We start from the raw sequence: 26,652 nt of genomic DNA, 5'->3' as shown, positions 1-26,652 counted from the left end.
TTACTGTAATGCAATAAACATAAAAAAATAAGTTTTAATGTCCCACAATAAATATAATCTATTGAGATCTCTGAAGCCCAGAGTACAGAAACAATCAGTCCACAAGGTGTCGCCAAAAAAAATGTTGTAACTCAATGTTCTATCTGTGGTCGCTGTAAGCGCAAGCTACAAACACACTTCCGGCAAATAAGAGCGGATATTGCCCTCAACATCCGGTAGGTGAGGTCACACACGTAAACACATGCCGTACGAATCATTTTACTGTGTTACATTTTGGTGGGAAGAAGTATAGAGCTTTATACACATTCACGCAATGAAAGTTAAAGTCCTCTCCAGGAATCCGGACGACTATGTCCGTGAGACGAAGTTGGATATCCAGCGTGGTAAGTGCAGATAGTTAGCCAGCTAGTGCACATGAGCTAACTTCACACAGTGTAGAGAGCTATAGCTAGCCCAATCAGCACTGGCAAAACAATTTATTCTAACAGCATATGTAACCTACAGTACCACGAAATTACGACCCGTCCCTCCATCCGTTCGAGGTGCCAAGAGAATACACCCGTGCACTGAATGCCACCAAGTTGGAGCGCGTGTTCGCCAAGCCGTTCCTGGCTTCTCTGGACGGACACAGGGATGGGGTGAACTGCATGGCCAAGCACCCCAAGAGCCTCTCCACAATGCTGTCCGGCTCCTGCGATGGAGAGGTAGTTAACTAACTGTATGTTGAGTTAGCAATGGCCTGGTTAAATATGAGTTGATTACAAATCCAATAATTATAGGCTACATGTCTAACTGTGGAATGGTCAAACAGATATGATGACAAACCTGTGCATTGAGATGATCCATCTAAATTACCTGTTTATATTGTAAGACTAACTGATTTGCTTCTCAGCTGAAGGTGTGGAATCTAACCAAACGTGAGTGTGTTCGTACACTCCAGGCCCATGAAGGCTTTGTCAGGGGGATGGTCGTCCGCTTCTGTGGCACCTCCTTCTTTACGGTACAGTATCTGTTCCACTATCCAGGGTTGTATTCATTAGGGCACACTCTAAATGTTGTGCAATGAACAAGTTCACATAGTACCTCCCCATTCTGGCCCGTTTGCTTTCATTTTCTGTCTAGTGAATACTAAGAATTTGTTCTTAACTGACTTGCCTAGTTAAATAAAGGTTAAAAAAAAAAAAAAACGAGACAAAACATTTGGTCTGTTGCAATGGAAACTGTTTACCGTTTACTCTAGGTGCTAAATGGAGGTATGGAATGAAACTGGGAGGGGCCTATCTGAATTGCTCTAATATAAACTCTTGTTTTTGTTGCAAAATGTTTTCCATTTGGAGTAAACTGTTTCCATTGCAAAATGTCTTATAACACACACAATTAATACACCCCTGATTTTATCGCACAGAATGGTTGCCCTCTGCTGAATTGCAGTCTTATGACACATCTTCATCATAAATCAAACATGCTTGTATTTCTGAATAACAGGTTGGTGATGACAAGACTATCAAACAGTGGAAGATGGAGACTCCTGGCTACGGAGAGGAAGAGGAACCTCTCAATACTATTCTTGGGAAGGTATGAAGGAGGAGGTGTCTGTCTCTGTCATTATTATGCCCAATTAATATCTCTGAGTGTGTCTCTGACCTAACCTGTCTGATCTCATTAAGCAACACTGTAAAATGTGCATACCATCGAGTGGACCCATCATTGTGCCTTTAAGCCCATGATGATGATAAGAATGATTGGTTTGGAGATATTCTCTACTGTCAGGGTGATGATGATGGTTGTTGTAATGTATTCCCTGTCATCAGTGATGATGATGATTGAGGATTCACTTTAAAAATGTTACTGAGACCAATGTTTGCTCCTTCCAGTCTGTGTTCACCAGCATCGACCACCACCAGAAGGAGGGTGTGTTTGTGACGTGTGGCCAGCAGGTGGACATCTGGGATGAGCAGCGCAGCAGCCCCATCCGCTCCTTCTCCTGGGGCGTGGACAGTTTCAGCTGCGTCCGCTTCAACCCTGTAGAGGTAATCAACCCTCTCTCTGTGCGGATTGTAGCATAAAGTGTCTCAGCGTATGATTCCTGATCATGGATCAGGTCCTCCATGTCCATATCATTTTGTAAATTATAATCTAAAAGGCAAAGCTGGTCCTAGATTAGCCCTTCTGCTCTGAGACTCTTGGTGAATATGAACCCTGACATTGCTATAGCACAGACATAAGGCATAACCCAGACACGTCACAGGGGCTATAAAGCTGAAGTATCCTTTTAGAATGTTTTATAACCATCAAATCTATAGTAGTGAGAGGAACTCCAGTCGCGGGTGGTGGGAGAGGATGGAACTAGGTGAAACTGGGCCAACATTTAGCAAATTTTGTCATTGTTGAAACACATTTTTCTGTTCCCAAAACTAGAATCTGTTACGAACACAGTGCACTAATATTTATAGACTTGACACTTTGCCAAACTGAAAAACGAAATGTGTTGTTTAGAAGGAGTGCAAGGTCAAATTGAGTTTGTGCACACACGCACTTCACAGAGGAAGCGTTCCCTAATGGAAATATGCAAATACTAGCTACAACGCGCCAATATGATCTTGCTAGCTCGTGCTTGGCTTTGCCTACCTCCTTGCTTGTTTTGCCCACTATGCTTTGTCTGCTCAAACTGTAAACGACACAGATGAACTATCTTGTGTTAGTTATAGATATCTTTGGCTATAGCCTCCATGCACCATATCTCAGGACTATGTAGGTCAAAGGTTATATAAAACACAGAATTGAATGTTAGTTGATTTAAAAAATAATAATAATTCTTGACCTTCCAGCTTTTCTCCTCAGACTGAACTTCTAGCAAGTTGTGCCTCTGACAGAAGTATTGTGCTGTATGACATGAGGGAAGCTACACCTCTTAAAAAGGTACATTTCTATGTCCTTGGGTGCATCCCAAATTACACCCCATTTAGTGCACTACCATTTGTCGAGGGCTCATAGGGTGCCATTTGGGATGCTGCCCATTAGAACTGCACAATTAATCAAATTTTAATCTAAATTGAAATATTGACATGCGCAATATCCATATCGCAAGAGGCTGAGATATTTTGAAATGCCACTTAGCCATTCGTCTGTAATGTCCGTTTTTTAAAATGTTTTGTTATATTACTTTAGTTGAAGAGTTCTCCTTCTCTCCTCTTTTGGCCGCTTCCCAATCTCACACACAAAGCCCCGGCCCCTGTCACTCAAGCAGGCAGTTCCTCGTGCTCCAGATTCACTGCATGCATTGACCAAACAGCACGCAGTCAACAGATTTTTTTTCTAACAAGAACGACACAGCTTTCCACTTTGCTTCTTAATATAAATTCACGTTTTCTTTATTTTTCTATTCGTTTGTGTAACTTGCTTTCTGCAAAACACTAGTTAGCTGAAAGTGTGCCTAGAATTTGTTAGCAAGGCTAATCGCTTCCTAGCTAATTTGATTTGATGTAAAATCACAATCTCAATATTTGGTATAAAAATGTCAATTCTATTTTTTTGCCCATATCGTCCAGCCCTACTGCCCATGACTTTGCCCTTTACTAAACTCATTTCCCATTCCATACTGTCCTCTCATTACTGGAATGTGTCTAATGGTTAGTGTATTGAAGCATGAATGTGTGATTTCCTATATAGGTAATCATGAATATGAGGAGCAACACTTTGTGCTGGAATCCCATGGAAGCCTATAACTTTACCTGCTCTAATGAAGATTACAAGTGAGTGATGCAATTCAACATGTGTGGAGTTTACAACATGTTCACCACATCACATAGGCCTCATTCATTCCTGGAGAGAAGTTTGTGTTTTTCCAATGCTAATAATGTTTTTGTTCGTGCAATTACTTGGGGAGTGATATAATAATTATTTCTAATGTACATTTACACTTCTTTTACAATAACAACATGTCCATGGAGATCTCGTGTTTTTACTTACTGACCTTACACCTTGCATGAGAGAAGCATGGTGGTGTGTTAACATCTCATCTTTGTATTTATTAGCCAACCACATGCGTTTCCTCCCCTTCAGTCTGTATACATATGATATGAGGTACCTGGACAAGCCTTTCACCGTCCACATGGACCATGTCTCAGCCGTGCTGGATGTAGACTACTCTCCAACTGGTAAGGAGTTTGTCTCGGCCAGCTTTGACAAGACCATCCGCATCTTCCCCAAAGACAGTGGCCACAGCAGGTTAGTGGTGCCAGGGGTTCAGACACTCCAGCAGTTTGTTATCAGCGTTGATGTATTTATTTTTCTACGGGTGTCGACCTGTTTAGAGATGACACCGTGCGACAGCAACATTGTGTTCAGTGTGTGTGGTTGTGTGTGTGACTTCACAGGGAGGTGTACCACACCAAGCGCATGCAGCACGTCATCTCCATAAAGTGGTCGTCAGACAACAAGTACATCCTGAGTGCTTCAGATGAGATGAACATCCGACTGTGGAAGGCCAACGCTTCTGAGAAGTTGGGATTGGTGAGACAGACAGTCCTCTTCCTCTCCTTTAGAAGTAGTGTACGCACGTCCTGTAACCTGCAGGTGTCGTGTATCAAAAGTAATGTCATGACAGAAAGCTGGATCCCAGAACAATGTTGAATGCTTAACATTAACCAGTATGCCTTAGGTTGGAGTCATTAAAACTCGTTTTCAACCGCTCCACAAATGTCTTGTTAACAAACTATAGTTTTGGCAAGTCGGTTAGGACATCTACTTTATACATGACACAAGTAATTTTTCCAGCAATTGTTTACAGACAGATTAATTCACTGTATCACAATTCCAGTAGGTCAGAAATGTACATACACTAAGTTGACTGTGCCTTTTTAAAGAGCTTGTAAAATTACAGAAGATGATGTCATGGCTTTAGAAGCTTCTGATAGGCTAATTGACATAATTTGAGTCAATTGGAGGTGTACCTGTGGATGTATTTCAAGGTCTACCTTCAAACTCAGTGCCTCCTTGCTTGACACCATGGGAAAATCAAAAGAAATCAGCCAGGACCCCAGAAAAAAGACTGTAGACCCCCACAAGTCTGGTTCATCCTTGTAAGAAATGTCCAAATGCCTGAAGGTACCACGTTCATCCGTACAAACAATAGTACGCAAGTATAAACACCATGGGACCATGCAGCCACCATACCGCTCAGGAAGGATACGCGTTCTGTCTCCTAGAGATGAACATACTTTGGTGCGAAAAGTGCAAATCAATCCCAGAACAACAGAAAAGGACCTTGTGAAGATGCTGGAGGACACAGGTACAAAAGTATCTATATCCACATTAAAACGAGTCCTATATCGACATAACCTGAAAGGCCGCTCAGCACGGAAGAAGCCACTGCTCCAAAACCTGCCATCAAAAAGCCAGACTACGGTTTGCAAGTGCACATGGGGACAAAGATTGTACTTTTTGGAGAAATGTCCTCTGGTCTGATGAAACAAAAATAGAACTGTTTGGTAATAATGATCATTGTTATGTTTGGAGGAAAAAGGGGGGAGCTTGCAAGCCGAAGAACACCATCCCAACCGTGAAGCACAAGTGTGGCAGCATCATGTTGTGGGTGTGCTTTGCTGCAGGAGGGACTGGTGCACTTCACAAAATAGATGGCATCATGAGGTAGGAAAATTATGGGGATATATTGAAGCAACATCTCAAGACATCAGTCAGGAAGTTAAAGCTTGGTCACAAATGGGTCTTCCAAATGGACAATGCATACTTCCAAAGATGTGGCAAAATGGCTTAAGGACAACAGTCAAGGTATTGGAGTGGCCATCACAAAGCCCTGACCTCAATCCTATAGACAATTTGTGGGCAGAACTGAAAAAGCATGTGCGAGCAAGGAGGTCTACAAACCTGACTCAGGTACACCAGCTCTGTCTGGAGGAATGGGCCAACATTCACCCAACTTATTGTGGGAAGCTTGTGGAAGGCTACCCGGAACGTTTGACCCAAGTTAAACAATTTTAAAGACAATGCTACCAAATACTAATTGAGTGTATGTAATGGTCTGAACCCACTGGGAATGTGATAAAATAAATAATTCTCTCTGCTATTATTCTGACATTTCACATTCTTAAAATAAAGTGGTGATCCTAACTGATCTAAGACAGGGAATTTTTACTATGATTAAATGTAAGGGCTTGTGAAAAACTGAGTTTAAATGTATTTGGCGAAGGTGTATGTAAACTTCCGACTTCAACTGTATTTGCTAATATTCTGATGCATTTGTTGGAGCTGTGCTTTTGACCTTCTGTTTTGTGAGTTTGCTGGATTCCTCAACCTGCCATGGCCAGATGCCCACCATGGTACGCTCGGCATGGTGAGAGAGAGGGAGGCAAGGCTGCCAGCAGCAACAACAGTGGCACTGCCAAGGGCTCTGATGGATGCTGACTGACTTGGAACAGAATCACTTTCAATAAATACAATGGACCAATAGGGACAGCAGAGCAGGGTTAGTGACAGACTGGAGCTATTTGGAACTCTTGATTACCAATAGACAATTTCTGACCAGTCAGTCAGTGTGGGCAATGTGGCATTATAGAGTGGATTTAAAGGGATAGTTCACTAAAATGTATGTATGGAAAATAGGGACTGCAACTTTGATAGACTTGAATTGCTTAGAGGTGTTACAGCAGGCTAACGTTAGCATCGCCCATCCCAAAACATTGGAATTACATTCTGCCCACTTGGGCATTATATCTGTTATGTTTTCTTCAACCTCTAACTCTCTGTATGTTCAAGACATTATTTAGACATTCCCTGAAATACAAGGTTCTGTTTAGCGTACCTTAAACAGATTCTTACACCATAGTCTAGACTAGCTCCTTTCTCATCTGATGCCAAAACCAGCATTTAGCCTACAAGGATGAATTGCAAGGGAGATGAATGGACGTTTTTCAGTGCCATCTCCAATATCCATCCCCCTTCTGCTTCGCTCTTCCTTATTCCCTTAATGCAGCTTAACACGGGAGAATTGGGCAACTTTTGGCACTTGTTTTACTGTAAGTGTATAAGAGGATATTTATTCTGTAGCTTTGCACTTAAACAGATCAGACGAGCCCAGCTGCTATCAGCAGTTTGAATAGGCCCAATCACTTAAAGAGAGCGGCCACTCTGGAAATAATGAAGCATTAACAATCAAGTTGGACTGGAAGGGTCTTTAATTAAAAAGAAATGCTGAATCAAGGCTGTCTGTCAGATCTCAGGAAGAGTGGAAGTCTTCAGCCTGTTTGTTGCAATAGCAGTGTCTCTCTCTCTCTCTCTCTCTCTCTCTCTCTGGTTTTTGACTTTTGATGCCTTTCTATGAGCTGACATTTGACCTCATTGTGTGAACTATACAGGTGGAAGGTGAAAGGTCGTTTTAGTTTTTGTCCCGTGATCCTATTTTTCATGTTATTTGGAGCAACAATGACCATATCATTGCCTTTGCCATATTGTAAATTCACCATCTGAAATCACACCAAAATTACCGTCCGAATCACACATTCTCATGACAGTCATGAGAAGTATGACCTATATATCCTATACATACAGTGAGCTCCAAAAGTATTGGGCAGTGACACATTTTTTGTTTTGGCTTTGTACACAAGCGCTTTTCAATCCATATCGGGTGAACCGTTTAGAAATGATAGCACTTTTTGTACATCGTCTCCCCATTTTACGGGAACCGAAGGTATTGGTACAAATTGACTTATGTGTATTAAAGTAGTGAAACATTTAGTATCTGGTCCCATATTCATGGCACACAATGACTACATCAAGCTTGTGACTTGACAAACTTGTTGGATGCTTTTGCTGTTAGTTTTGGCTGTGTTTCAGATTTATTTTGTGCCCAATAGAAATGAATGGTAAATAAGGTATGTCATATTGGAGTCACTTTTATTGTAAATAAGAATAAAATGTTTCTAAATACTTCTACTTTAATGTGGATGTTACCATGACCAAAACACACAGCTACCGTGACCAAAACACAAAGCTACCGTGACCAAAACACACAGCTACCGTGACCAAAACACACAGCAAAAGCATCCAACAAGTTTTGTAGAGTCACAAGTTTAATGTAATCATTGCGTGCTAGGAATATGGGACCAAATACTAAACTTTGACTACTTTAATACACATATAAGTGAATTTCTCCAAATCCCCTAAAATGGGTGCTGTAATTACTAAACGGTTCACCCGAAATGGATAAAAATACTCTCAAATTAAGCTGACAGTCTGCACGTTAACCTCAGTCATTGTATCATTTCAAAACCTGTGCTGGAGTACAGAGCCAAAACAGCACATTAGTCACTGTCCCAATACTTTTGGAGCTCATTATCTCTATGATACACAGCTACTTAATACATGATTCCATGTGTGTTATTTCATAGTTTTGACGTCTTCACTATTATTCTACAACGTAGAAAATAGTAAAAAATAAAGGAAAAACCCTTGAATGAGTAGGTGTCCAAACTTTTGACTGGTACTTTGTTTTTAGTCAAGCAGTAGTAAATACAATCTATCTGGCCGTGGTTTCAGAGGGGCTCTAAGTGGCCACTCTTCCAGGGCTTTTATTCTAATTATAATCAATTCAATTTGTTGGAGATTAGCTAATAGCTGCTGATGAGGTACAATGCTTTGCTTAGGCCAGGCCAACAGCCTTTTAAATGTTATTTATGAAAACCTGAACATTTAGAGTGAAAAAGGAGCAGAGCAACACTGACTCTGCAGAGTTCTCTATGGCCTATACACTCTTTCAATACCCAATGAGTAGTAGGCTTAGGTGTTAAACAAATCAAAATATATTTTATATTTCAGATTCTTCAAAGTAGCCACCATTTGCCTTGACAGCGGAATGCTGTGGTAGCCATGCTGGTTAAGTGTGCCTTGAATTCTAAATAAATCACTGACAGTGTCACTAGCAAAGCACCATCACACCTCCTCTTCCATGCTTCACAGTGGGAACCACACATGCAGAGATCACCCGTTCACCTATTCTGCATCTCACAAAGACGAGGCGGTTGGAACCAAAAATCTCATTTGGACTCATCAGAGCAAAGGACAGATTTCCACCGGTCTAATGTCCATTGCTTGTGTTTCTTGGCCCAAGCAAGTCTCTTCTTATTATTGGTGTCCTTTAGTAGTGGTTTCTTTGCAGCAATTTGACCATGAAGGCCTGATTCACGCAGTCTCCTCTGAATAGTTGATGTTGTATAATTATTCCAGGGTTTTATCGTTGTCGGAGTGGACACGTTGTTTGCGGTGCTCACAACCTATGCTACACTTGTGAGAAACAAGTTTTGGTTTATTTCATTCCATTCACGAGTTTGGTCAATTTAGTCACTGTCTTGTTTGGAGCGCTCCTGTCAATATTGAGTAAGGACGCGCACTTGATTACTCATTGAAGTCGGCCTGTAGGCTACCTGGCCTCCTCGCAAATGTAGGCATATAAATAAATGTGCCTATTTGGGGATCTGATAGTACTTCTGATTGGCTTAACGCACCACCGCTAATGTGCTGTGGAGCTTCTCTATGTAATATTTTCTTTACCTCAAACAGCAAGCAAGCTAAGTCTGTTTTTACAGCCACTGAGAGCGACAATAATTCCTCAATGTATTTGAAAAATCTTTTGAGCTCCCTGCCTTTCGATAACCACTCGGCGTGAAAGGAAAAAATGTCATGCTCTTATCTGGAGAAACGTCATAAAATAGGCCTACCTGATTTAGTTCTTATTGGCTATTTCTACATAGTTGGAAATAGAAGTAACTTTTTAGGTTTATAATTTATTTATATTTCTATTACATTTTTATGAACTAAATGACAAATGATTTTGAGATACAAAGACGTTATTATAAATTAAATTAAACTGTTCCACAAAAATGTGTGTATGAAAACCATAACTGGCTCGCAGATCAGATCGGTAGTAATGGTAAGATAAATTTCCATTCCACATGAGGAAGTTTGCCGACTTCTTATATAGCCTATTACTGGCAACTTCAGGAGCTTAACTGCAGAATCGGCTAAATCCAGGAGGAGCGGAAGGAGGATGGTCGGGGCAGGTTTTTTATTTTCTTCTGGTTATCGTCATCTCTGACTCCCTCTTGAGTCATTTGTGTCTTATTTCATCAAACAGTGAGCTTAAAGCATCAGACAAGTTCAATGCATATATAGTTGATTTTATTGAGACGCATAGGGTGTGTCTATATGGAGAAATACACGTTCAAAAATGTTGACTGGTCAAACGATTGATCGAAAGAACAGACCTTCAGCGATCCAATATTTTTATTTTTCGGGGACAGCCCTATACGGTAGATAATAGTGAATATTTTACCATCTTATAACTAATATCGTATATTATAGATTTCAGGTTTTTACATTAAAATGCTGTCATTATGGACTGGTAATTAGTGTATACTGATAAATGAGGCACCCAAGTAGACCTCAGTAGTAGATTGAAATCTCTTGGTTCTCTTTTTATTTCCCTCTCCCTTTCTTTATTTTTCTCTCTTCTTCTTACCTGCTATTTCTCTTTCTCTATCTGTCATCTACCCCCCCCCCCCCCCCCGGTGGTCTAGCTGGCTCCTAGGGAGAAGGCAGCTGTGAACTACAGCCAGAAGCTGAAGGAGAAGTTTCAGCACCACCCTCAGATCCGCCGCATCTCGCGCCACCGCCACCTGCCCAAGTCCATCTACAGCCAGAGCAAGGAGCTGCGTGTCATGAAGGAGGCTCGCCGCAGAAAGTATGGGCTCCTTCTTTACCCATACCACAACTGTCTGCCCTACAGCGGCTTTCTGCTCTCAACTCTACCTGCACATATCCTCAATACTCTTGTTTGTAACAGTCAAACCACAGAAGTCTATATATTACAGTATGTATATCAGTAGAATTGGCTTCTATAGTGTTGTTCTTTGTAAGGTTAGTGTGGTTTTGGATCTTATTTATCTCTGTGTTGATGGGGGGAGGTTTTCGGGTGGTTGACCTGGTCTTTGGCCTCACCACAAAGGAAACTGTCAATCTCTTAACACAGTAGGCTTAGAACTACCCTGGCCTCTGTCCAACTATGGCAGAAGGTCCTCATAGTGTCCATCTAGTGGTTAAGGCCGTAGCTGGCTGCCAGAATAGGTCTGACTGCCCTACCAAGGCACACTTACCCTAATGGGTAACAGGACTGATAGGACAGGATGGTCCCTCATGGCTTGGTCATCATGGGCTTTTTGCTCATTTACACTAAAGTCTCTAAGGGGAAGTGATGCCATCATGACCAGTTGATGATTCATTAAATATTAATCCGTGTTGATTTTTGGTCCTGAAACGTAGTAACACACGTAGTAATATGTCATCCATGTGTACCTAGGAGGTGTGACTGAAGGCAGTGTAGCCTACATGCTCATTGTGTATCTTTCAGATGACGTCAGTATTAGTGTATTCTACATTTTTATGACATCAGGCCACCTGCTTGGTACTAACTCCTTTGTGTACTCTGCTAACGTTTCTCTCTCTCTGTGTGTGAATATTCTCATGAATTGGTTCCTGATGTTTGAGTTATTCATTGTTGCCTCATTGTGTGTCCCAGGGAGAGGAACGTACGCAAGCACAGCAAGCCTGGCTCCATGCCCGTGGTGACGGAGAAAGAGAAACATGTGGTCACCGTGGTGAAATAGAAGGAACATCGACGCCAGTGACCGTGTGGCATTGGAGGACTGAAGGACTACTCTCTCTCTCTCTACACACACCTGGGCCACGTTCAGAAACACACAACTAATGTTGCAAAATGTCGGTACGTTTCCCAAAATTCTCTGGTTTTCCAGAAATTCCAGATACCTGGATTTCCTGCTTGTTCCCTCATGATTCCAGGACACAGGAGGTTGGTGGCATCTTAATTGGGGAGGATGGGCTCGCGGTAATAACAGGAGCAGAATGGGATCAAATACATGGTTTCCATGTTGTTTGATGTCATTCCATTTGCTCCGTTCCAGCTATTATTATGAGCCGTCCTCCCCTCAGCAGCCTCTTGTGTTCCAGGAATATTCCAAACGGGATTTCTGACAAACCTGGCTATTTGGGAAAGATACCAGAATTTTGCAACCCTGCACACAACATTGTGTCCCTTCAGTTATATTCATGACATTCTAATTGGCAACTGTCAAAAGGCTGCACCCTCCTGAACACAATCCTATCGAAGACTCTGAAAGAACTCATTCCACCTCTCCAAGGCTTATTACAAACGACAACTATGGGCCAATATTGTGAAGTTTGCTGACATAAGTGTCCCAACTGTCATGGTAAAACTTCGTACCCCCAGATGATGACTTCATGAATGCTGTTGTTGGAACATTATTTTGGGATGTTATTGTATTGAAATGAGAATACACTAGAAACCAAGAAGAACGACATCCGTCAAATATCACCAGAACATTTATTTGAGTATTTTAGGAACCATCTTGAACATTTTTGGCCTCCCTACACCACCACATACCTTCAGCTATTGTGTGTGTACTGATTCAGTAACACTGCTAATAAAGATGCGGTATGATATTTTTGGGTCTGATATGAATACTGTTTTTTGGTAGGCAAAATACACTGATTCTCAAATCGATGCAACAATACTTTTCAAAGCTTGTTTCTTACATTTAAAAAAACAAAGTATACAATTAATATCCAAGGGCTCAGATTAGCATAATTTGTGTGTTGTTTGGCATATGAGTAATATAGGTGGTATAACAATGGATACAGTAGCAGTAAAATCCTAAAAACAGTCTACTGATATATGGGGATGGCACAAGTGATGGTAACAAGGGTGATTGTTTCTGAATTGTCATTTTAATGTGCCTGAGTTCTAGTAACCAAGGAGGTATGTGTTGTAATTGATATACCCATGTTCCAGGGCCGACAAACACACAATTAGACTGACTTTTACCAATGTTTTTGGATTCATTTTGTACCAGTGATTTCTTAACATTGTGACTCAAGGTGGATGATCTTGTATAGGGGCTACTATAGATGCAGGTTTTGTTGGCTGTGACACGTGCTAAGTATGCCACCAGAAAGGAGCCACAAAGTTGCCTTCAGGTGGACAACAGCTGGAAAAGAGCAAGCGAGGCAGGCCAAAAACTACCTAGCGACGGAGAGTAGTGGCTGAGCTTGAAGTGATGGGTCTCATGGGATAGCACAAGCTGTGGCCAAAGATGGAGACTGATGGCAGAAGATTGTTGCAGCCTTATGTGCCACCCGAGATGATATAAAGAGGATTAAGTAAAGCAGTAGCTACAAGTTCAACACACTTTTATCAGTGTTTTGGTGTTTAATGATTTCTTGGCATTCTGACTCAAAGTAGATGAGCTTGTGTTGGGCTCAAAGTATCGATGCTAATGGACTTAGTCTTAATGAGGTATAGTGTTCAATCCACTTTATCACGGCAGGATTTAGATAGGATTATGAAATAAATCATGAGCACGGTTTGGGAAGGGGGGATGTTAGGGCTGGGCCTTGGGATGAGGGGTTAGGGCTGAGCCTTGGGATGAGGGGTTAGGGCTGGGCCTTGGGATGAGGGGTTAGGGCTGGGCCTTGGGATAAGGGGTTAGGGCTGGGCCTTGGGATAAGGGGTTAGGGCTGGGCCTTGGGATGAGGGGTTAGGGCTGGGCCTTGGGATGAGGGGTTAGGGCTGGGCCTTAGGATGAGGGGTTATGGCTGGGCCTTGGGATAAGGGGTTAGGGCTGGGCCCTTCTGATGAGTGGTTACGGCTGGGCCTTGGTATGAGGGGTTAGGACTGGGCCTTCTGATGAGGGGCTATGGCTGGGCCTTGGGATAAGGGGTTAGGGCTGGGCCCTTCTGATGAGTGGTTACGGCTGGGCCTTGGTATGAAGGGTTAGGGCTGGGCCCTTCTGATGAGTGGTTATGGCTGGGCCTTGGTATGAGGGGTTAGGACTGGGCCTTCTGATGAGTGGTTACGGCTGGGCCTTGGTATGAAGGGTTAGGGATGGGCCTTCTGATGAGTGGTTATGGCTGGGCCTTGGTATGAGGGGTTAGGACTGGGCATTCTGATGAGGGGTTATGGCTGGGCCTTGGTATGAGGGGTTATGGCTGGGCCTTCTGATGAGGGGTTATGGCTGGGCCTTGGTATGAGGGGTTAGGGCTGGGCCTTGATATGAGGGGTTAGGGCTGGGCCTTGGTATGAGGGGTTATGGCTGGGCCTTCTGATGAGGGGTTATGGCTGGGCCTTGGTATGAGGGGTTAGGACTGGGCATTCTGATGAGGGGTTATGGCTGGGCCTTCTGATGAGGGGTTATGGCTGGGCCTTGGTATGAGGGGTTAGGGCTGGGCCTTGATATGAGGGGTTAGGGCTGGGCCTTGGTATGAGGGGTTATGGCTGGGCCTTCTGATGAGGGGTTATGGCTGGGCCTTGGTATGAGGGGTTAGGGCTGGGCCTTCTGATGAGGGGTTAGGGCTGGGCCTTGGTATGAGGGCATTGGGATGAGGGGGATGGGCCTTGGATTGGGGTGAGAGGGGATAAGAGAGGTGTTTGACATGATGGGACTAAAAAATTAAGAAGCAGTGTCACAAGAAGCAGCTGATAAATCAATGATAGACATGGATTGTGTTGGTGCTAGCTTTTTTCTAGGACAAATGTTTTTATTTTGTATTATTATACCTGGATGGTTAAAAGTAGTCTAAAGTGTTACCAAATCAGGAATAAGAATGCACAATTTTATTCATACCTCCAGTTGGAGAGGCAATCCTATCGGAAGATAAATTCCACAATATGCTACTGCACCACATAACAAACTGGACAGCAACATGGTGTTGAAACGCATATTTCTAGTGTGCCAGTTTTATCGTGTGCTGATGAAGCTTTTAACTTTCGCTGTACATTTCACATCACTTTTCTTCATAAAATGCTCTTTAATAACAGGCAAATGTTTTTTATAATCTGGTCCAGCTGTAAAGGATTTACAGTCCGTGTTTTACAAATGCCTGATGTCAATGAAAATACGTCGACAAGCGCCCCTCTCCCCTTCCTTTTTCATGAAGCCACTCGCGCTCAGCTTTGTTCTACGCGTCTCCATCGCTCCGCCTACTCTTCCTATCGGGATTTTTTCATTGCATCCATTTTTGAGCATTTAAGAAATCTCCAAGAATTATAAACCTGGAGGAAAGCGAGAAAGAGAGAGTGTGGGGCTAGGACTAGAAAGAAAAACAAACAAACAAACAAGAGAAGAGGCGACGTCTTTATTTCAACATGCGAGCAAACCCATTCTAAAGGATGACCGCGATGGGTTAGACAGGATTTAACATGATTGCAAAATAAAAGGCAAGAGCTCTATTCTATGTTTCTCTACAATCCATCCGTGAATGGAGAAGGTTAAATGTGTTTGGAATGCTTGTTTCCAGAAGACCGTATATGTTGGTTACAAAACCAAAGGGCCTCTGTCCAGCATCTCCAGTGTCTATCTCATAGGTTACTGGAATTGGGGAGTTTGTGTGAGAATTAGGCGATGATTCTGTTGGATATGTGTATTGTGATCCTCACCTATTAATTTCTCTGTATTTATTATGAGCTGTAGAAGCCTGCTATACCAGAACCTCTGAATCCCAATCAGATAACGTTCATGTATTGGGTGGAAATTGAGGCTATATAGAATTCATGTCTGCATCCCTTGTAAAAAGTAGCATTTTGACACATTGTGTCTTATTCTTAAAGCCCAAATATAATGGAATGCGTCAGAATATGTGTGAACAATCCAACCGATATATCTTGCATTAGGGTAGCCCATGCTAATGGTTATGACTATGAATACAAGAACCACATAAGTGGAATATTGCAGCCTAATATTAGAGTAGCAATCTGATTTTGCAATTTGGAAATGTTCTATTACAATTAAGTCTATCCGTTATATCACTCAATGTTGGTATATTTAAAAAATATATGTATGTTATTATTACTTTTTAGCAATTGTGTGTAGCGATGTCAGCTCCACTCGGGCCCCGGGGCCCAGGCGCCCCCCCGCCGGCTGGAGCCCTACCCGACCTGCCGGACCTCAGCCACCTCACCGAGGATGAGAGGAAGATCATCCTGGGCGTCATGGACCGACAGAAAAAGGAAGATGAGAAGGAACAGTCAATGCTAAAGTAAGCCATTATGATTCGCTATCATTCAAACGTGTGAGAGAGAGAGTGGAGAAAGAGAGAGAGTCATTGTGGTTACATCGCGCGCTAACTGTCACGTCAGCTGTGCTCGTGCAGTGAGTGCTGGGTTGGGGTAACCCTGTTGTAACTGGTTGTCGCGAGCTGGAGCTGATCGCATAGCAAGGTTACGTAGCCTACGTCCTGCACATATTGACTGTTCTAATGGGCTAATCGTTCTGAGTGGAGAGAATATGTGATATTTATTAACATCATTGCCTCTAGAAATAGCGTTTACAATAAAGCAGCATATTGGCTATGCATTTAGTCTGTTCTCCAAATGAATGTTCGGATAATATGAGCAGGGAGAAGGATCTTTGAGTCGACTGAATATGCTTCAGTAGCCTATGTCTTTCAACAGTTAGCAACGCATTTGAATCCTAGGCTATTAAGCGGCCTTCTCACTCTGTTGGCTTTGGGTTGGGTTAGCAAAGGGCGCCATCTTCGCGTCAAATCATACCACTTCCCTTTCAATCGCGTACATATTACACAACAACGATTAAACACTGGGGTTTGAAGAAATAATGAGATATATCCTGTATAATGATTTTCAACGTTAGCCTATCTGTCAGACTATACTGCATCAGTGCTATGGAAACGGAAACATTCCCTCTCCTGTGTGTGCAGAATCAGATGTCGCTGAGCATTTCAGCACCACGGCGCTGTCCAGTTCTAGGCATAGAGCAGCAGCACAGTTCGATGCCGCTGACGCTCACGCGTGTAGATAGACCATTCATTGCTATTCATAGGCTAAGCTTTGTGTGCCAAATTATTGACATGCTTTTGACAACGCTTTTAGTGTAATACTAAATATTGAACACAGTTATCTCTATGTTGTCACTTCCTGCAGATACTGTATTATCTTTATGAAACTTTAACCGTTTCTGTTTACATAGACTATAACTTTCTTTATTTTTTGTGGAAAAGTCTCAAACGGTCCTCTATTTTACTGTGGTTTTGTGGATTATATTAAGACTACTGTATTTTTTTCATCTACTTTCCTCACCTTAAGTCTCTGGAATTTGAATAGATATGAGGAGATATTGTATCACAGGCTGGTTCTGAGGAGTTTCCTTGTGAATCTGCACAGTGGTTCAAGGGTCAACAGGCAGGTTTTTCCAATGTCAGGCCTTTTCTTAGTCCCAAATGGCACACTGTTTCCTTTATAATGCATTACTTTACCCTATGAGCCCCGGTCAAAAGTAGTTAGTGCACTCTATAGGGAATAGAGTACCATTTGGGATGCACACCTTGTCTGAAGTACCTTCAGAGACTATGACGTCATGTGTCAGGCATTTCAGGGGCATTCAAAGCTGATGATTTCCGTCATCAGGTAAATATTAACAGTTGGGCTTGTCCTGATGGGGACTGGGGAGGAAGTCGAATAGTGGAGCAATACTGTGGTAAATATGACTCACAGACTCCAAGATAACGGCAGGCCACCTCAGTTTGTGCTGCTGCCTGCGTGTGAATCATCCCTGGCTGTTTTTCCCCATCGCTGAGTGCTTTTGTATTTTTTTCCCTCTCTCTCTCTCTCTCTCTTTCTTTCTCTCTCTCTGTCTCTCTCTCTCTCTCTCTCTCCCTCCCTGCCGTCTCTCTCTCTCTCACTCTCTCGCTCCCTCTCTCTCTCTTTTTTTTCTCTCTCTCTCTCTGTCTCTCTCTCTCTCTCCCTCTCTCCCTCCCTGCCGTCTCTCTCTCTCTGTGTCTCTCTCTCGGAGGTAAAGCGATTGTCAGCTTTAGTCACTCACAGCCATGCAGGCTGCCAGTGATGTCACAGCCTAGCGTAGCATAACTAACCGAGTGTGTGCAGCAGGGATGCTAGTCTACCTTACAGGCTACATGGTCACTCAGTCACTGTTTCTAAAGTTCATTATTTTCAGACACACACACAGACTGGGGTGTTTTTAATTTTTTTTAAATTAAAGTTTATTTAACTAGGCAAGTCAGTTAAGAACAAATTCTTATTCACAATGACGACTTACCAGAAGACAAAAGGCCTCCCGCAGGGACAGGGGCTGGGATTAAAAATAAAATACAAATATAGGACAAAACACACATCACGACAAGAGAGACAACACAACACTACATAAAGAGAGACCTAAGACAACAACATAGCATGGCAGCAACACATGAAAACACAGCATGGTAGCAAAATGACAACAGCATGGTAGCAGCACAAAACATGATACATACATTATTGGGCACAGACAATAGCACAAAAGGGCAAGAAAGGTAGAGACAACAATACATCATGCGAAGCAGCCAAAACTGTCAGTAAGTGAGTCTTTGAATGAAGAGATTGAGATAAAACTGTCCAGTTTGAGTGTTTTGTGCAGCTGAAAAGAGGAGAGACCCACGGATGTGTCTGCTTTGGGGACCTTTAACAGAATATGACTGGCAGAACGGGTGTTGTATGTGGAGGATGAAGGCTGCAGTAGGTATCTCAGATAGTGGGGAATGAGACCTGAGGTGGTTTTATAAATAAGCATCAACCAGCGGGTCATGCGACGGGTAGAGATGGTGGGCTGGGATGTAGCTAATGCAGAAACATGTATCATTCCATAGTCTTAATTTTGCAGAGAGTGGTTTTACTTCAAATGATATGTGGTTGTTTTACCTACAATAGGTGAGCACACTTATTTTAAGTAAGACCCTCTGGATAAGTGTGTAGCTAAGGGACTAAATGCAGATGTATGATCACCCTGTCATGTTCCCTATGTGGCCTCCCCCTCCCTCCCTCCTCTCCACCTCTCCCTCCCCTTCCTCCCCTCCATCCATTTTTCCCTCCTCACCCTCTTTCCCTCTAAATGCCTCAGTTAACCAGTCTTCTCTCATTAGCAGAGGTGAACAAAGGAGTGTTATGCCCCAAATATCACCCTATTTGATCAAACACCTACCTACACCTATCTGATCAAAAGTAGTGCACTATATAGGGAAGGGTGCCAACTGGGATGCACACAGGGTATATGTCACCCTCACAGCAGTTACTCATGTTAGTATTATGGTCTGTGCTGTTTGTCAACAAGTGATGTCAGCAGAGTGAACACTGTATCAGTCTACAACAGCTCAGTTTGATAATAATGTCTACTGTTAAAAACAATGTAGTTTTCAAGGGCTATTTGACATGGTGTGTTTTTATGCTGTATCACCTAACATGAGACCGGAACCTCCTAAGCTTTGCTATGGACATAAATAGTGCATTATGTAGGGAATAGAATAAGGCTCTGGCCAGAACTAGTGCACTATATAGGGAATAGGGTGCTATTTTTTATTTTATTTTATAAATATATTTTTTTTACCCCTTTTTCTCCCCAATTTCGTGGTATCCAATTGTTTTTAGTAGCTACTATCTTGTCTCATCGCTACAACTCCCGTACGGGCTCGGGAGAGACGACGGTTGAAAGTCATGTGTCCTCCAATACACAACCCAACCAAGCCGCACTGCTTCTTAACACAGCGCGCATCCAACCCGGAAGCCAGAGAGAGAGAGGGAGAGAGACAGGGAGAGACAGAGAGAGAGACAGGGAGAGACAGAGAGAGAGGCAGAGAGAGACATGGAGCGAGAGATACAGAGAGAGAGACAGGGAGAACCAGAGAGAGAGACAGGGAGAGACAGAGAGAGAGGCAGAGAGATACATGGAGAGAGATATACAGAGAGAGACAGGGAGAACCAGAGAGAGAGACAGGAAGAGACAGAGAGAGAGAAACAGAGAGAGACAGAGAGAGAGAGGGAGAGAGACAGGGAGAGACAGATGGAGAGACAGGGAGAGAGAGAGAGAGAGAGAGACAGGGAGAGAGAGTGAGAGACAGAGTGAGAGACAGGGGGAGAGATGGAGAGAGAGACAGGGAGAGACAGGGAGAGAGAGAGATACAGGGAGAGACGGAGAGAGACGGAGAGAGACAGGAAGAGAGACAGGGAGAGAGAGATGAGACACAGGGAGAGAGAGAGGCAGGGAGAGACAGAGAGAGACCGAGACAAAGGGAGACAGGCAGAGAGAGGGAGAGAGAGAGAGAGATACATGGAGAGAGAGACAGAGAGGGAGACAGAGAGACAGGGAGAGAAAGAGAGGGGCAGGGAGAGACAGGGAGGGACAGCGAGAGAGAGACAGATAGAGAGGGAGAGACAGAGAGAGACAGAGAGAGTCAGGGAGAGACAGAGAGAGAGACAGAGAGAGATACAGGGAGAGAGAGAGGGAGAGACAGAGAGAGAGAGACAGGGAGAGACCGAGAGAGACCGAGAGAGACAGGAAGAGAGACAGGGAGAGAGAGATGAGACACAGGGAGAGAGAGAGACAGGGAGATAGAGATGAGACACAGGGAGAGAGAGAGGCAGGGAGAGACAGAGAGAGAGGCAGGGAGAGACAGAGAGAGACAGAGAGATACATGGAGAGAGAGAGATATACAGAGAGACAGGGAGAGAGAGAGGGGCAGGGAGAGACAGGGAGGGACAGCGAGAGAGATAGACAGATAGAGAGGGAGAGACAGAGAGAGACAGAGAGAGTCAGGGAGAGACAGAGAGAGAGAGACAGGGAGGGAGAGACAGAGAGACAGGGAGAGACTGAGAGAGACAGGAAGAGAGACAGGGAGAGAGAGATGAGACACAGGGAGAGAGAGAGACAGGGAGAGAGACAGAGGGAGACCGAGGGAGACCGGGAGAGACAGAGAGAGGCAGGGAGAGACAGGGAGAGGCAGGGAGAGGCAAGGAGACAGAGAGCGAGAGAGAGAGACAGCGAGAGACAGGGAGAGAGAGACAGAAAGAGAGACAGAGGGAGACAGAGGGAGAGACAGGGTGAGACAGGGAGAGACAGAGAGAGGCAGGGAGAGACCGAGAGAGACAGAGAGAGACTGGGAGAGACAGAGAGAGAGCGAGACAGGGAGAGAGATGTAAAAAGAGAGACAGAAAGAGAGAGATACAGGGAGAGACAGGGAGATACAGTGAGAGAGACAGTGAGAGAGACAGGGAGAGAGACGAGAGAGACATAGCGAGAGAGATACAGGGAGAGACAGAGAGAGACAGGGAGAGACAGGGAGAAAGACAGGGAGAGACAGAGTGAGAGACAGGGCGAGACAGAAAGAGAGAGAGTGAGAGACAAGGAGAGACAGAGAGAGTGTGACAGGGAGAGAGAGAGTGAGAGACAGGGAGAGACAGAGAGAGAGAGAGACAGGGAGAGACAGGGAGAGAGACAGGGAGAGAGAGTGAGAGACAGGGAGAGACGGAGAGAGAGAGTGAGAGACAGGGAGAGATGGAGAGAGAGACAGGGAGAGAGAGAGTGAGAGACAGGGATAGAGACAGGGAGAGAGAGAGTGAGGGACAGGGAGAGACAGAGAGAGGGACAGGGAGAGACAGAGTGAGAGACAGTGAGAGACAGGGAGACAGAGAGAGAGACAGGGAGAGAGACAGGGAGAGACAGGGAGAGCGACAAGCCTCCAGGTGTGTAGGGCTTGCCAAGTCCCTGTCCCTGCTACCAAGACAATGGTAGACAATTCAGAATGTCCTCTCTAAGAATGACTATGCTTTTGGATTACATGTCAATACATAGTGACATGAATGGAGGAGAACCCATTGACCTCCCAGAGCCCATGTGTCTGAACCCTCTGTCATTTTTCCTCCATAACAATTAACACAATATTGTTTGTTATTGTTTGAAGGGTGAGTGAGATGTGGTATTTAGAGAAACAGCCACTTACATAATCTTGATATTATTAGATAATGTACCAGTTACACTAAATAGCCAATCAAATATTCAAGTTCTAGTGCAGGGTTATTAACCTCTGACCCCACGAGGTCCAGAGCCTGCTGGGTTTCTGTTCTACCTGATCATTAATTGCGCCCACCTGTTGTCCCAGGTCTAAATCATATTAGAGGGGAACAATTCAAAAAAGGAGTAGAACTGGCATCAAGGTCCAGATTTGAGTTTGAGGGTTCTAGTGCTTGGTCAATTTTATGTCCCTCTGATATCGATTTGTCGATTCCCCATACTAGCCTCCTATCCTTACAATATACAGTAGCTCAACTTATTCCACTTTTTGTTTCCAATCCGATGTAGTCTCTATAGCAGCCATAAGGTGTTCTAGAGCTCTGATTTGTTCAGAGAAACATCCATACATGTACTGTGAGTTTAGTTAATGAACAGCACCAATACTAGGTGACGTGATGCAATATGGAATGATTAAAGGCAGTGCACACTACTCCAATTAACCAAGCATCCATCACTCCAGGTCCACTGGCACTTCAAACAGACTGTAGCCAGCTAGCTGTATGCCTGCTGCAGCATCCGGTCAGCTCCTCATGCTTCACTGAACCTCTGACTGTTACAGTAATGACAGATTCGGGACCCCTCCTCACCCAAACACCCTGGGATGCAGAGACCCAGGGCCACAGGGAGGATCCACAGATCCGCAGCCCAGGATCAGCAGCCCTGGTTGGGGTAACCCCAGAAGGCCCAGAGGAGACCTGGGGGTCCACTTCTTCCAGAGAGTGACCTGGTGCCCCATGGTGCCCCACGGCGGAGGAGACCCTGTCTCTGCAGCCACTCTCCCCTCCTGCGGTCCTTGTCTTGTAGGCTGACTCATTATCCGTGTCCCAGTGCTCACCAGGGGCCTCCACTGACAGCCCTAATTACAGCAGCTGCCTCGTGTGAGGGACTCCCACCGAGATAGTGCTATTCTGGGTCTAAAACGTCTGCTACCGTGGCCCTGTCCGGGTCCTGCACCCCCTGTTCCATTTCGTCTAAAGAGGAGGGCAATAGAGGATACCCCGGTCCCCACCCCCTGCTCCATCTCATCTAAAGAGCAGGGCAATAGAGGATGCCCCGGTCCCCACCCCCTGCACCCCCGTCTAAAGAGCAGGGCAATAGAGGATGCCCCGGTCCCCACCCCCTGTTCCATCTCATCTAAAGAGCAGGGCAATAGAGGATGCCCCGGTCCCCACCCCCTGCTCCATCTCATCTAAAGAGCAGGGCAATAGAGGATGCCCCGGTCCCAACCCCCCTGCTCCATCTCATCTAAAGAGCAGGGCAATAGAGGATGCCCCGGTCCCCACCCCCTGTTCCATCTCATCTAAAGAGCAGGGCAATAGAGGATGCCCCGGTCCCCACCCCCTGCTCCATCTCATCTAAAGAGCAGGGCAATAGAGGATGCCCCGGTCCCAACCCCCCTGCTCCATCTCATCTAAAGAGCAGGGCAATAGAGGATGCCCCGGTCCCCACCCCCTGCTCCATCTCGTCTAAAGAGCAGGGCAATAGAGGATGCCCCGGTCCCCACCCCCCTGCTCCATCTCATCTAAAGAGCAGGGCAATAGAGGATGCCCCGGTCCCCACCCCCCTGCTCCATCTCATCTAAAGAGCAGGGCAATAGAGGATGCCCCGGTCCCCACCCCCCTGCTCCATCTCATCTAAAGAGCAGGGCAATAGAGGATGCCCCGGTCCCCACCCCCCTGCTCCATCTCGTCTAAAGAGCAGGGCAATAGAGGATGCCCCGGTCCCCACCCCCCTGCTCCATCTCATCTAAAGAGCAGGGCAATAGAGGATGCCCCGGTCCCCACCCCCCTGCTCCATCTCATCTAAAGAGCAGGGCAATAGAGGATGCCCCGGTCCCCACCCCCCTGCTCCATCTCGTCTAAAGAGCAGGGCAATAGAGGATGCCCCGGTCCCCACCCCCCTGCTCCATCTCATCTAAAGAGCAGGGCAATAGAGGATGCCCCGGTCCCCACCCCCCTGCTCCATCTCATCTAAAGAGCAGGGCAATAGAGGATGCCCCGGTCCCCACCCCCTGTATGTACTGTATTTTACTCCAGAGGGACATGTACCCTGTCTGCCCAGAGTTGTTACTTTGACTAAATACTTTTTTGCCCCACTGTATATGGTTGTGTTGTGAATGTGTACAGCAGAGACCTATATGGTTGTGTAGTGGTTGTGTACAGCAGAGACCTATATGGTTGTGTAGTGGTTGTGTACAGCAGAGACCTATATGGTTGTGTAGTGGTTGTGTACAGCAGAGACCTATATGGTTGTGTAGTGGTTGTGTACAGCAGAGGCCTAGATGGTTGTGTAGTGGTTGTGTACAACAGAGACCTATATGGTTGTGTAGTGGTTGTGTACAGCAGAGACCTATATGGTTGTGTAGTGGTTGTGTACAACAGAGACCTATATGGTTGTGTAGTGGTTGTGTACAGCAGAGACCTATATGGTTGTGTAGTGGTTGTGTAGTGGTTGTGTACAGCAGAGACCTATATGGTTGTGTAGTGGTTGTGTACAGCAGAGACCTATATGGTTGTGTAGTGGTTGTGTACAGTAGAGACCTATATGGTTGTGTTGTGGTTGTGTACAGCAGAGACCTATATGGTTGTGTAGTGGTTGTGTAGTGGTTGTGTACAGCAGAGACCTATATGGTTGTGTAGTGGTTGTGTTGTGGTTGTGTACAGCAGAGACCTATATGGTTGTGTAGTGGTTGTGTACAGCAGAGACCTATATGGTTGTGTAGTGGTTGTGTACAGCAGAGACCTATATGGTTGTGTAGTGGTTGTGTACAGCAGAGACCTATATGGTTGTGTAGTGGTTGTGTACAGTAGAGACCTATATGGTTGTGTAGTGGTTGTGTACAGCAGAGACCTATATGATTGTGTAGTGGTTGTGTACAGCAGAGACCTATATGGTTGTCTTGTGAGGTGAAGAGGCATTTGCGTTGCTCCAAAGCATCCAACTGGACAATGTAGACACGCTCTCTCTCTTTACCATGCGAAGAGCAACCTCCACCCCCAGGGGAGAGAGAGAGAGAGAAAGGGGGGGTTGAAATAGATAGAGAGAGCGGAGAGGAGGGTTTGGGGGGATGCTTGACTCTGTAAAGCAGAATGCACGCCAAATGAATACAGAATGTTAATTAATGGAACAATGTGTTTTTGTGAGGCTAGGATTGTGATAGGCTGGAGTCTGGTTAGAGTTACACCAAACATGGCAATGTGGCTTGTCATAACCAGTTAATATTTCCACTTATCTCTCCCACCACGTTTGATTCTGTCTCAGTCTGAACTGTCGTTCTCTTTGGCACTCACCATCTCTCTCCATCCATTTAATGCCACTTTGCTTCAGAGTATCTGTTGAATTTGAAACCTTTCCTAACACACTGAACGCGAACTTTGAGGTTACATTCACGGTACATGTCTCTTTAGGTCTGATCTGATACAGCCCTTATTGGGATAATGCAGTTCAGTTATAGGTCACACATATAAGGTGTACTGAGAAGTGTTATAGTCTGTGTTGTTCTGTGAACTAGCTACATTTGAGTCTTTTAACAGATGCTCTAATCCAGAGCGATTTACAGGAGTAATCAGGGTTAAGTGCCTTGTTCAAGAGCACATCTAAAGATTTTTCACCTAGTCATCCCGGGGATTCAAACCAGCAACCTTTCAGTTACCAGTCCAACACTCTTAACCACTAGGCTACCTGCTAGCTTTCTTAGTGTCAGTAGCAGGGGAGTAAAGCATTGACGTGGGAGATGGTATCAGCTGAAACCATTGGTTGAATAGTGGGTTTGTATTGGTTGTGTACAGTAGAGACCTATGATTGTGTTGTGGTTGGGTAGTGGTTTCTGTTGTTTGAGAGGTGAAACAGCCTGCGTTCTGTGAGCTAGCTGGCTGAATGTCAGTAACTGGCTGAGGGAGAGAGAGAGCAGCTCTGTACTGACGTGTGAGATGGTATCTGGAGCCTGTTCTGCTGCTGATATGACAGGAACAGGACATCAGCCCATTCACAGAGAAACCACTCTCGTCATCTCTGGGACGGGAGGAGCCCATTGTCTCCCAAAGCTTTGTTCTTTATTAAACACATAGATCAGCGTTAGTCACCACTGCCCATATGCACATATTCACATGCTGTCCATTCTATCCCATTAAGTTTCAACTTATCCCCCCTCTCTTCGGGATTGTCAATTGAGTTTCCCTTGTTGATTAAGTATGAAAACGTATGATGGAAATGTACGTATCTCACCGAGACGCTTTAATCACATTTGCAGAGCACAGTGTTTACAGTGCACTGTAACGGAGAGTATTTCTAGTAGGGACAGTTTTGGCAGTATAAAGTATTGTAGTGTAGGGATGTAGTGTGCTGCCCAGGCAGAGCACAGTGTTTACAGTGTACTGTAACGGAGAGTATTTCTAGTAGGGACAGTTTTGGCAGTATAAAGTATTGTAGTGTAGGGATGTAGTGTGCTGCCCAGGCAGAGCACAGTGTTTACAGTGTACTGTAACGGAGAGTATTTCTAGTAGGGACAGTTTTAGCAGTATAAAGTATTGTAGTGTAGGGATGTAGTGTGCTGCCTAGGCAGAGCACACAGCTCCTGGCGTAACACTGTTATATAAGCCTCTGACAGAGAGCATGCTGGGAAAAGGCAGCCTGGGCGGCCGGAAAGCAGGCAGTCAGCACTACTGAGGAGGGTCTGGGGAAACCAGAGAGAGAGAGACAG

The 26,652-nt window shown here is 44.7% G+C and overlaps 2 protein-coding genes across 6 annotated transcripts in view; both read left to right on the top strand.

Moving 5' to 3' along the window:
- Positions 1-182: 182 nt before the first annotated feature.
- LOC110485705 (DDB1- and CUL4-associated factor 13) lies at positions 183-12,549 on the top strand. Its single transcript, XM_021556843.2, has 11 exons — positions 183-383; positions 505-704; positions 893-1,000; positions 1,486-1,575; positions 1,875-2,030; positions 2,842-2,919; positions 3,670-3,752; positions 4,063-4,227; positions 4,377-4,512; positions 10,590-10,753; positions 11,588-12,549. Exons 1-11 carry the CDS (start codon positions 314-316, stop codon positions 11,673-11,675), a joined length of 1,338 nt encoding a protein of 445 aa, XP_021412518.1. The 5' UTR covers positions 183-313; the 3' UTR covers positions 11,676-12,549.
- Positions 12,550-15,062: 2,513 nt separating this feature from the next.
- Positions 15,063-26,652, top strand: part of LOC110485663 (regulating synaptic membrane exocytosis protein 2) — a 216,587-nt gene continuing 204,997 nt past the window's right edge. For 3 of the 5 annotated variants that reach the window (XM_036944163.1, XM_036944190.1, XM_036944154.1), the window contains exons 1-2: positions 15,064-15,322; positions 15,962-16,140. In XM_036944163.1, the coding sequence (XP_036800058.1) occupies positions 15,977-16,140 (164 nt within the window). In that variant the 5' untranslated portion in view covers positions 15,064-15,322; positions 15,962-15,976. Of the gene's footprint in view, positions 15,323-15,961; positions 16,141-26,652 lie in introns of all 5 variants that reach the window. The other 2 variants (XM_036944152.1, XM_036944174.1) reach the window with 2 other exon arrangements.

This window comes from Oncorhynchus mykiss, chromosome 2, assembly GCF_013265735.2.
Source record: "Oncorhynchus mykiss isolate Arlee chromosome 2, USDA_OmykA_1.1, whole genome shotgun sequence".
Lineage (NCBI taxonomy): Eukaryota > Metazoa > Chordata > Actinopteri > Salmoniformes > Salmonidae > Oncorhynchus > Oncorhynchus mykiss.
The sequence above is the reverse complement of the archived record's forward strand: the minus strand, read 5'-3'. Positions and strand labels throughout refer to the sequence as shown.

What these genes read in the sequence shown, in the direction of transcription:
- LOC110485705 (XM_021556843.2), top strand. Translation starts at nt 314, where the DNA reads ATGAAAGTTAAAGTCCTCTCCAGGAATCCGGACGACTATGTCCGTGAG. An exon ending in GAAGTTGGATATCCAGCGTG is followed by an intron (nt 384 to 504) that starts GTAAGTGCAGAT and finishes TGTAACCTACAG; the next exon opens with TACCACGAAATTACGACCCG. An exon ending in GTGGCACCTCCTTCTTTACG is followed by an intron (nt 1,001 to 1,485) that starts GTACAGTATCTG and finishes TCTGAATAACAG; the next exon opens with GTTGGTGATGACAAGACTAT.